The 12,377-nt window shown below is 33.6% G+C and overlaps 1 protein-coding gene across 1 annotated transcript in view; it reads left to right on the top strand.

The window, feature by feature from the left end:
- LOC102807784 (von Willebrand factor D and EGF domain-containing protein-like) overlaps positions 1-12,377 on the top strand; it is a 157,397-nt gene that overhangs the window by 62,277 nt on the left and 82,743 nt on the right. Inside the window, exons 13-29 of the mRNA XM_085495651.1 lie at positions 302-516; positions 2,026-2,831; positions 3,063-3,205; positions 4,117-4,245; positions 5,023-5,121; positions 5,212-5,329; positions 5,881-6,131; positions 6,323-6,527; positions 6,630-6,770; positions 8,146-8,241; positions 8,369-8,464; positions 8,566-8,661; positions 9,205-9,300; positions 9,518-9,613; positions 9,771-9,866; positions 10,219-10,314; positions 10,427-10,522. Coding sequence (XP_085351777.1) covers positions 302-516; positions 2,026-2,831; positions 3,063-3,205; positions 4,117-4,245; positions 5,023-5,121; positions 5,212-5,329; positions 5,881-6,131; positions 6,323-6,527; positions 6,630-6,770; positions 8,146-8,241; positions 8,369-8,464; positions 8,566-8,661; positions 9,205-9,300; positions 9,518-9,613; positions 9,771-9,866; positions 10,219-10,314; positions 10,427-10,522 — 2,875 coding nt within the window. The remainder of the gene's footprint in view (positions 1-301; positions 517-2,025; positions 2,832-3,062; positions 3,206-4,116; positions 4,246-5,022; positions 5,122-5,211; positions 5,330-5,880; positions 6,132-6,322; positions 6,528-6,629; positions 6,771-8,145; positions 8,242-8,368; positions 8,465-8,565; positions 8,662-9,204; positions 9,301-9,517; positions 9,614-9,770; positions 9,867-10,218; positions 10,315-10,426; positions 10,523-12,377) is intronic.

Below are 12,377 nucleotides of genomic sequence, written 5' to 3'. Positions count from 1 at the left end.
ATAGAATTGGATGCGCAAGTAAAGTATATATTATATACAATAAATTACAAAATATGTTCCAATCAGTGGAAACAAATATATGTTGTCAAGTATTTTGAAATGAATGAGCACATCCAGCTCACATGTGGCGCTCCCATGTATAATTTTGAGTTCTGATTAAATTATTGCTACGTTCATTGCCGAAACGGAAATCAAACTTGGTTGATAATGGGTAGTAATCACAATCGATGATTCTTAAATACTATCATCATCAAAATATAACATCTAATCATCCAAACCATCTTTGTTTTTTTTTTCACAGATTGAGTTTCCATCTGGGGCCTTTGTTCGTGCTGATGTTGGTGAGTGGGGAATCAGTATCACCATACAGGCACCGTCTGTGGATTTCAATCATACCATTGGACTTTGTGGATTGTTTGATGGTAATCCTAATAATGACTTTCATGACAGAAATATGAATATTCTGAACATACCACTCAAGAAAGGACAAGCCAATGAATTTGTTGAACAGTGGAGGTGTGTTATTATTTTTACATATTTGTTATATAATACCTGAATTGGGTGGCAAACTTTGATCAAGATCTGAAGCTAATATAAAATATGTTTGGTTTAAAAACAATACATAAAAAAGTACATAAAAAAGGAAAATTGTACTAAAAAATATGTATTCCGTATTTGACAGTTCATTCGACAAATGAAAATTCACAGGAATTTGTTTCAGCTATTAGAACAGAATGATAGAGTTTGATATTACTAACGTAAAAACGCACTTCAAAAACAAAGATTACAGTGTTTGAAGATGTAGATTCTCGGGAGGCAATAGAACTGTCGACTTCTCTCTCCACTGGACACCAACTAACTATTTAAGTTGATTTGCACACAAAGCAGAGCTTGCAACATGATAGCTATTCATAGAGGGCGTTATTTACTTTCAAAATAATACAGTAGTCACACAATGAATATAATAAGACAGTTCATATTTGTCTCAGTGAATCATTATTTTTTGGCAGACACCTATACAAAATACTTCTGTTATCTTGCATGTTTTATGAATCTATTCACGTCTAAATGCATCATTTTTTTCTGAGATGACGCATTATACTAAAATATCTGAATAACTAGGAATGAAGCTGGAAATTGTGTCCCTTAAAATAATTAAACAAATTAGGCACCAATGTTTGTGTAAGATATTTACATCTATTCGTCTATTCAGTGCTTCTCCACTGTTGTTTCAACCCCCAAACTTGTTTGTCTTCAAAAGTAATTATGACAGTGCATATTCATATTGAAACAAATTATTATAAAGGGAATACTATTATATAACAAAGGGGAAGGTCACCAGAGTTCATCTATATTTTCAATAAGTGGCAGTAGTTACCTGAAAACTTGCGCGCGCATTATGTGAAGCTCTTAAGACAATCATTTAATATTCGAATTTAAATGAAAGCTGATGATATGAATATCTTCAGAAACTGTTATTATATCTTAACGGAACTTATGATTATCGTACTCTGAAATTCTGTAAGTTACAGTAATACGTGTGCAATAATACGCATGCGCTTTTATTTGGACAGTTAGTTTTTTTGAATACATGTATTTTATCAACCTATTATGTATCATTGTCATTAGAATTCGTCTTTATTTATTCATTTTTGGTCAAATATCAAATAGTTTGTGGTTATTCGCTGTTGGAATAAATGACGTTATTGTGATAGTTATAATTGATATATACATATAAATAATGACAATGTAAGTTATAATTGATATATACATATAAATAATCACAATACATACATGTTGTCAACAATATGTTACAATTTGTCGCAATTATGAGGTATCAAGTGAAAAGCAAATGCAATATAAGGAATGGTACGCAATATTTCTAAGATGGTGAAAGCTCATCACTAATTTGTAGTTCTGAATTCATGCTACTCTTAGTAGTACATATAACGGGTGCCGTTGACGCTGTAGTTCTGCATTCATACTAATAATGGTCTTATAACAACCCCTTATCTTATTTGATAGAATTCAAGACGGTGGGTTCAAGAAATTGCTTCCGTTGCCAAAATTGTATCGTCCTACAGTTCATCTTTGTTGCTGCAGTCAAATGTCGCCGCCAAACAATCAGCTTAACAACACATTACCAACAACTATAAATATGTTCAACCAAATTGATTATGAATGGAAATGCGACAATTTTAACAATGTTAGACGACCGGAAGTTATTTATTCATTTGATATCACATCATTATATGCAAATAGTGTCTTCAGTCACCGCAAAAGAAGAAGAGTAGACAGTGAAATGATGTTTAAAACTTATAGAAACAAAAATAAATTGTCAACTACAAGCGACGACGACAGTATCAATCATGGTAACTATGGTGACATACATGAGAATATTTATCAAGTACTGGGCGACATAGAAGTTAACTTGGTACCACTGGACAGGAAATGGCCAACGCCCACTGGAATAACAGAACAACAAGCTCGAACAATTTGTGAAAACAAACTTTTTAATACGAGCATTGCCAAAATGTGCAGGCATATATTAAAAGATAAAATACACGATGCTGTTGACATGTGTGTTGCTGATTTACAACTAACGGACGACCTTATATGGCTAGATCAATCGGAAGCACTTATCGAAAATCAATGTGAAGCTGCATTGCGTCTAAATGCTTCTATTTGGCAACACAACGCCCCGGCTTATACTGAACATATAGCTGAAGTATTTAACTGTCCAAACAACTGCCATGGTAACGGAGAATGTACACCAACCGGATGTGTGTGTAACCGTGGTTATAATTCACATGACTGCAGAAACAGGAAATGTGTGTAGATTTCTAGTTTCAATCACGATTTAATTTTGATTCGATTATATTTATGAAAGAGATTATCGTTGTTATTATCAGTAATGCAGTGTTCATGCATGCTTGTTTACTGCCTAACTCAGTAATGCAGTGTTCATGTGTGCTTGTTTACCGCCAAACTCAGTATTGCAGTGTTCATGCATGCTTCTTTACTGCCATACTCAGTATTGTATGCGTTCTCTTTATATCTAGCACAGGCGCCAAAGATAGTGAGTCTGGAGAACAACGGATTGTGTGATATCCGTATTCAGAATTGTACTAGGATACGTGTCACTGGAAGGCGATTTAAAAATATTGACGATTTTAGATGTATAATAACACCAGACACATCAGAGGTACGTGGCTTTAAACGTTCAGAAAATAATTGGTTATTAGCCAATTGTGACGATTCGTGCTAAATGGTACGTAAAGACATTTAACAAATATACAACAACTTAATACGATCATACCCAAAGTTATTACGAAAATACTATAAACTGTGCACGAGTGTAGTACTTTGTGGTATTCTAGAGATTATTTTACTATTATACATATTTTTCAGCTTGTAGAAGTACTTTAAGCATTATGGAAAATAACAATTGCAATGAAAAAAGTATTCAAGTTGCGCTATGTGAATATTTTTGTATAAAATTCAGTGACGGAACTATATTTCCGTCACGCGCTAAACAAAGGAAAGTGTTCAAATGTGACGTCATTATTCAATAATATCGGTAAGATAGTTCGCCCTAAATAAGGAAAGATTCGATGTTTTTAAAAGTATAGATACGTTTTGAAACAAAGGATACGGCTTATTACGGAACGGTAAATTTTATTGTTTTTCGATACTAGATGTCTCATGAGTGAGCCTGCAATGTATAGTAAAACCATTTGTTCCGAGTCTTTGGTAAGGTTATCATGTGTGAGCGTATATTCAGTATATCGTAGAGCATTCCGGCTCATTTGCAAAAACGATCGCAGTTCACAAACACCGATTACCCTTAGTTTATTGCAGTTTCAGAGATGTATTGGAAACATAATGGCTCATTTATGAGTCAAATTTAAATCGTGACCGTTTCACAATTCGTGGTAGTTCGCCACGAAACACGTCTAATATACGCGGCTTTATATCAAACACGCGTTTTAGTCGACATCTCAAACTATAAGAATTATTCGAATTATTAATAATAATTATTGTATAAAATCGCCAACATTATTTTGTGATAATCCGCAATAATTGTATTGTCATGTATGTTATTGTATTTTTCAGCAGTACCAAAGTATATTAAATGAATCAATACAAGATGCAATTTACGTCAATAAACGTACCGTATTGTGTGACTTATCTTCATTGTCACAGAAACAACAAACTCGTGCATTAGTTAAGATGGTAATCAAGGTCAGTATTTACCTCATTTTTTACTTGATTATTAGATACAATTTATTCGTTTCGTTGTAATTTCTAAAATGAATCATAAATTGTTTTGTACTGCTTTCATTGGCCTAATGAGATCTTTTTATTGTACAAATAGTAACTCCTTGTTGTGTTAGATGCTTTTCCTTGTAGGACTAAATTAAAATTAAAGCTGATGGTTATTACCCCGTTCGATCAAAGTTCGAAAAGGGGGACTTTTAGTCCGTCCGTCCGTATTTTCGAACCCTCTTGACCGATTCCGTTCATTTTTTTCATGTACCTAATACTTTATGTTGAACATATGCACATGTAATGGTTTAACGATTCGATCTAAGATAGCCGACTGGAAATGTGTTATCTTAGACAAATTTGGTACATACATTATGCATGTTGGGATACATGTAAAGATTTGTTTTGAGATGTGCCGACTGACACCCATATGCATAATTTTCATTGATATTTAGTACATGTGTCATAAATGTCATTACATATGTCATAAATGTCATGAATAAATGTTCATTTTGTGATTTGATTAAAGTAAACGTCATTATAGCTGTTTTGTGTGACATTTATCTCCATTGAATTTTGATGAAATGAATGTAAAACATAGAAACAATTAAATGTGTGATTAGATAAAAGACAACACGCTTCTTGTTTTATGGCCATATTAATTATCTTTGGCATGAATACTATTTCTTCTAATTGTAACGGGGACTGTGTCATTAACAATGACTTGTGTTCATTGTTATAATGTCTTCACAGGTTGCCTTCAAGGGATTTGAACCAAGTAATGCTGCCATACTCACATTGTTTGATTCATTGTGTTTTGACTGTGATTGGACAGGAAAATGTAAACGAAAGGTAAATACAAATCAAGTATAATTGTTTCGACAGAATGGGTTCGTTGAATTGCATGACTTACAAAATTACACTTCTTTTTCGCTCGTATAGAACGCGACGTGTTTTATAGAAGGACAATGCTTTAGCAATTTTGAACGAGATATCAAGAATCCAATGTGCCATGAGTGCAATGCAGACATTAACCCATTTGATTGGTCAATAAGTCAAGGTTGGTAGGTAATTAATACTGTATTCAAATACTGTATGTTAATTTTTGATTAGTATTTATGATATATGAATGAATATGATTTGATTTATAATGGATGTTTGATTTATTAAAAATAAAAATGATTAACAGATTTTTCGTGAATATAAACATACAATCTATTATTAATAAGCTTATGTTCTACTGCTATACTACGTAACGTAAGCCAATGGGCATGTCATGAAAATTTATAGTTATCGAGAGCGTTTGCCAAAAAACAGATAGTAACATACATTGCATTTCTGTCAATGGTGTAAAGTTCTGCAGCATGACAAAAGCTCATCGGTAATTACTGTAGGTGGTATGATACAATTTCAATTTGTATTTTGTGATATATTCAAAGCGTAAAATGAAATTCGCTGTACCAATTGTAATTTGTGTTCACCAATGATAGTACCAAAATAATAATAATAATTATAATAATAATATAACTATAACATCACCAAGAGAACATAATCGAAGATAGCATCAATTTAACAGCATCGTTCATTCAATTCATTAAACTGGATTTGCAGACAATAAGGCTCCTATTCTGGAGATTCCAGGAGAAGAACTTTCAACCGTAGTTGGTGTTGAATTTGTTCATCAGATATTTGCAACTGACCCAGATGGTACCAGTGTGCTGTTCCAACTTGTAGACGAAAAATCTGGACTAACGTTATCAAAGTCAGGTTTATTAACTTGGAAATCACAATCACCAGGGGCAATCAACGTATCAGTAAAAGTAACCGATGATTGTAGTATGTCAATATATTACAGTTTACAGGTTAGTCACTTATATTACTACTAAAACTACACGTTTCAGTTAAAGATAACGTTTATTTGGTGTTTGAAAGATATGAGCATTGTTGTGTGATTTATGAGTGCATATGGTGGATATTGTTGGATGTTTATTAATTGTAAAATAATATTTTTACATCTGACATGTTGTTCTTGTGTTTCTTATTTTTCTCACAGATACTAGCTTATCCATGTGATTGTAAAAATGGAGGTTTTTGTGTTTCAGCAGATAGTACCCAGTATGCGTGTGCCTGTCCATTGGAATTCATGGGTGATCTCTGTGAAATTAATGCATTGACCTGTGCTTCATCTCCTTGTTCTCACGGTAACTGCATCAATGAAATTGATGGATATTCATGTATATGTGCACCGGGTTATACAGGTAAGACCGTGACTGACTAATATATAATTATCATAATATTTGAATGTTGTGAATTAAAAAAAACAAATTATTCTTTAAATTTCAATATAACCATGTTAATAGGTACAGACTGTGAAATCCCAGATGGAATGTCATGTGATCCTAATCCATGTTTCAAAGGCGTGACATGCTTAATCCACGAAGGCATTATATCATGCGATGTATGTCCTGCTGGAATGGTTGGAGATGGTTTCACGTGTTCAGGTAATCTTTATTACATTGGTCGTTCTGGATGAACTCACACTGTATACCTTCTGACCACGATCAATATATTACTATCATAATCATTTTACATATCCCTAACCTAATATTAAGACAAATACAAGTAATATAGGTGGATACAACAACTTATATCTGTTTTATGTGAGATACATTAAACCAATGTCCATTATTTAGATGCGTACATGACAAAAATCAACATCTGACATTATTAGTCCCCGGCGACTTATGTTTTGACCTCCGTGTGTCCGTGCGTCCGTGTGTGCGTGCGTCCGGACCTGTATCTTAGAAATGCCTGGACCAATCACAGTCAAACTACACACATACATCATACAATATATTATACATATGCACGTCAATTTGTTTGCACGATCTGATTCAAGATGGCCGAATGGTGGCCATTTTTGTGCTGAAAAATCATCAAAATCAAGCATTTCTCAGCTGTTTACAGGTGGATTTTGTTGAAACGTGTTATATACGTTGGACATTACAGGACGTTGATGCACATCCTTTTGTTTTTCAGATAAGATTCAAAATGACCGCTGGCAGCCATTTTGTTTTAATGAATGTGGTTTTAGTGCCATAAATATGACCTGCTTTGACTGATTATGTTCAAATTTCAAATATTCAAAATACATCATGTCAGATATACAGATATATTGGTTTGACAATCCTATTAAAAATGGCCGAATAGTGGCCATTTTTGTGCTAAAAAATCATCAAAATTAACCATTTCCCGGCTGTTTATAGATTATTTTTCTTCAAACATTATATATACGTTGGACATTATATGATCTTGATGCACATCATTTTGTTTTTCAGATACATGTAAGATTCAAAATGGCCGACTGGCAGCCATTTTGGTTTAATGAATGTGGTTCTAGTGCCATATCTCTGACTTGCTTTGACTGATTATGTTAAAATTTTAAATATTTATTATAAATCATTACGGGTTCCTGATGCATGTAATTTTATTTTTCAGATCGGATTTAAAATGGCCGACTGGTGGCCATCATGTATTAATGAATGCAGTCCTAGTGCCATATTTTTGACATGCTTTGACTGATTATGTTCAAATTTTATATATTTATTATACATGTATTCAAAATGGCTGAGTTTGATTTTAATAATGCTGTTCTATAGCAAAATCTCTCAATACTCGTTTGATACAAATGTCAATCATTTTAATATTAAACAATCATCATAATCATATCTCTGACATGTTTATGTTCCAGCTATATTACTATAAACAAAACTATACTATATATCATAAATTCGATAACTAACGGGGACTGTGCCACGCATGGCTTGTTATACTTGAAATCTCTTAAATGGAATATATAAATATGTTTTCTTATAGAAATGTGCAACAGACCATGTCCATTAAACTCGTATTGTGCTGCCCCTAATATGTGTAAATGTACTCCAGGATATGTTGGATTTGGATGTCATATAGGTACTCACTTCCAATTATGTATTATTTTTTTCAAACATATATACTTGTTCTGTATTCATACTTACTAGCTTTACCAGTATGTAGTATCAGTCACGTTCATATAAACACCATATTAACTTTATTTCAGCCATGTGTCGTCCTGATTGTCAAAATGGTGGTCGGTGCATAAAACCGAATGTATGTTCTTGTATGATAGGGTATACTGGTAATTACTGCCAACTACGTGAGTATAATTCCTAATTCAATTTAAATTTGTTTGTTATTCGTATACTGTAAATATATTTTGTTATATAACGATATGTATATATATATATATATCCACAGCTATTTGCTCACCACCATGTCAGAATGATGGAAAATGTGTAGCGAGAAATGTATGTTCTTGTAATTATGGATATATAGGGCCAAGATGTGGGACAAGTAAGTATTCGTCGATCATGGCAGGTCCATATACGCATATACACCAGGCGTATATTTGGACAAGTAAATATTATATACTCATTTATGTTAACTGGTAAGTCTTAATACTAATCTGCTTTTCGAGGATGTGAAAAATTATGTCTATACATACATGTATATAAAGGTTGTAGATATGAAAAATAAGTTTATAGACATATATAAATAGGTACTATGTACCTAAATAGATGTGGATAAGTAAGACGATATACTTATTGTATATCATGACTTAAAATCTATACTTCTTTATACTGATCGTAGATGTAGACAAGTAAGTAGACATATGTTCATTAGTTACTGGTGGGTCTTAAGATTGTGCTGATTGCAAAGGAAACTTTATTTTAAATTAAGAACTCATAAAAAGACATGCATATTTCGCAATTTCATTTCGTGACATATAGTGTAACTCGCCTTGTCATAGACAATGAGTATAAGAATGTACTTATATGTATAAATAAAAAGCGGTCATATTCTAAACTTAATCTTCCAAATGTGTTTTATTTTCAGTGACATGTAATAAACATTGCGAAAATGGAGGTGTGTGTTCTTCACCAGACGTATGTCACTGCCAGCCTGGTTGGACTGGGCCTACCTGTGCACTTGGTATGCTAAACTTCTATAAATATATATATATATATATATATATATTGTTGTCTTTTTGAGCCGAAAGGCTGCTTGTTTTGATTACTAGCTACACTTCATTGTTGGCTCGCTACATTTGTTGTTCACAACCTACTTTTGGTTTGTTCACAAGACACACTCTTTTGTTTACTCTCTACATTTTGTTTACATTTTTGTTGTTATTTTTGTTTTTTAACAGCCGTTTGTCTTCCACATTGTAAAAATGGTGGCATGTGTGTCCGTCCTAATCAGTGTTTATGTTACAATGGCTTTTATGGACACAGCTGTGAAATGGGTAATTATAGTATATATTTATAGGTTCGTGAATCTTGGTTAACGACATTCTTGTTTGTAGTTACAGTTCACGTTATTGCCGTTGTACCCGAACCTATGAGGTGCTACTAAATATACAAATAAATACAAAAGCTTAATGGGATTGCATTCATTCATAGGAATCTGCTTTCCATCGTGCAAAAATGGTGGCACATGCACACGGCTTAATATGTGTACCTGTCCTGTTGGTTATTATGGTAGAAGATGTGAAAAGGGTAAGTAAATATGTGAATTCAACGGTGAGATCTACTTGAATCTTTACTGTGGATGAGATGTTTTCTGATTTGTATAAAGAACAGTGAGAACTGTGTGTATATGGTATATTTACTATTGGTAAGATTCATATAAGGATAATTGTACACAAAACTTAAGTTAACCTGGAAGTTACGTAACACGCGCAATATTGTATTTTGATTACTTCGAATAGACTCAAGTCATTGTAGCTTCTCATAGTATACGTTCATGTATTGTGCGCTTAACAATGACTATAACATTGCTCTATTGAATACATTGGTTGTTATGCAGGTTGTCAGTCTGTGCAAAACAGAATATTGTTATTGATTTCAGTTCGATGTGAACCACGATGTCAAAATGGTGGTAAATGTGTGAAACCCAATCAATGTTCCTGTCCATCCGGATACAGAGGGGGAAAATGCCATCGAGGTACTTTACGCTATCTCAATATTAATTGTTCTAACTATGTTAATAATTTATAAGTTTGATTCATTCTAGTGTGTAGCACACCTACTACTTGATACTATACTTTATTATACAGCTATATGCGTATCTGGATGTGGTCAAAATGGTATGTGTGTTCAGCCAAATGTATGTGCCTGTCAGCAAGGATTTACAGGATTAAATTGTCAAACACGTAAGTGTATATAAAACTATACACTCGAACCAGTGTTATTATTTTGTGTGCATTTGACTTAAGTTTAAGAATGCGTTGTTACATATATTTGTGAGTAGCAAATGAACTGTATCCAATGCGTTGGTGCTGGAAAACAAATTGTCCAATGTATATATATATATATATATATATATATATATATGAAGGTAGTCGATTACTCCAGGTGAGAGTGCTCGATACTAAACGATGAGTTTGTAGAGCAGATTTACATACGTGGACAGAGAAATAAGGCACAACTACATGAGTAAAGTTCACTCTACAGTACTGTTTCGTAAGGTACATGGAGTACCTCACTCATCGGGAGTTAAGACTTTATTAAATAAACCACCGAAACAGACTACGTTATAAGCGCTACAGATTTGCATAACAATGGAGTGTGTTTACGATATTAAAACTAGTTGTTGCATAGCAACGATTTGGCTCTGTGTCTACAGGACAAAAAAAACTCATTTCTTTTATTTAAACTACAGTAATGTGGTTAGAAAATTATAATATATTTCTCTCTAATACATAAGTTGCAACGTTTGCCTGAAGTATTGTATGGTGCAGCACGCGATAACACTCTCCATTTGATGTCGTAATCGATGTTATTGTCTTTTAATGACCAGGCGTATTTACTGAGCTCTGTTGCGTTTCTCAATGATTGGTTGCGTAGCGATGAAGTGTGGTTTCTGTACCGGGTTTTAAATTAATTTCATGTTAGTCCCACATATGTTTCACTCTTGTTGTTGTCTTGCCGTCTGATATTAACTTGGTAAACCAAGGCCGATTGTAAACAATTTCCGTCTAAAGGGCATTCAGATTTCTTACGGTAGTTACATAATCTGTTGATCTCGGTACTGGGTGTATTGGTGTTGGCCGTTGTAAGTTGTTGTTTGTTTTGATTGCAGATTATTTGCTTTACGTTATTCGTACAACTGTAGCTCAATTTGATGGAGTTACGGCTGAAAATTTTCCTGAGTTTGTTTCCAACAGGGAAATAATCTGCAATCAAAACAAACAACAACTTACTGCAGCCAACACCAATACACCCAGTACCGAGATCAACAGATTATGTAACTGCCGTAAGAAATCTGAATGGCCCTCAGACGGAAATTGTTTACAATCGGCCTTGGTTCACCAAGCTAATACCAGACGGCAAGAAAACAACAAGAGTGAAACATATGTGGGACTAACAGGAAATGAATTTAAAACCCTGTACAGAAACCACACTGCATCGCTACGCAACCAATCATTGAGAAATGCAACAGAGCTCAGTAAATACGCTTGGTCATTAAAAGACAATAACATCGATTACGACATCAAATGGAGAGTGTTATCGCGTGCTGCACCATACAATACTTCAGGCAAACGTTGCAACTTATGTATTAGAGAGAAATATATTATAATTTTCCAACCACATTACTGTAGTATAAATAAAAGAAATAAGCTTTTTTCTTCCTGTAGACACAGAGCCAAATCGTTGCTATGCAACAACTAGTTTTAATATCGTAAACACACTCCATTGTTATGCAAATCTGTAGCGCTTATAACGTAGTCTGTTTCGATGGTTTATTTAATAAAGTCTTAACTCCTGATGAGTGAGGTACTCCATGTACCTTACGAAACAGTACTGTAGAGTGAACTTTACTCATGTAGTCGTGTCTTAATTTCTCTGTCCACGTATGTAAATCTGCTCTACAAACTCATCATTTAGTATCGAGCACTCTCATCTGGAGTAATAGACTACCTTCATATATATATATATATATATATGTAGTTTGGCAATTACCAACCAATCAAGTGTTATGTAGTTCACCATATTCCAATATATTCT

The sequence above is a fragment of the Saccoglossus kowalevskii genome, chromosome 22 (assembly GCF_978046115.1).
Source record: "Saccoglossus kowalevskii chromosome 22, keSacKowa6.1, whole genome shotgun sequence".
Taxonomy (NCBI): domain Eukaryota; kingdom Metazoa; phylum Hemichordata; class Enteropneusta; family Harrimaniidae; genus Saccoglossus; species Saccoglossus kowalevskii.
This window is presented reverse-complemented; position numbering and strand designations above follow the sequence as displayed.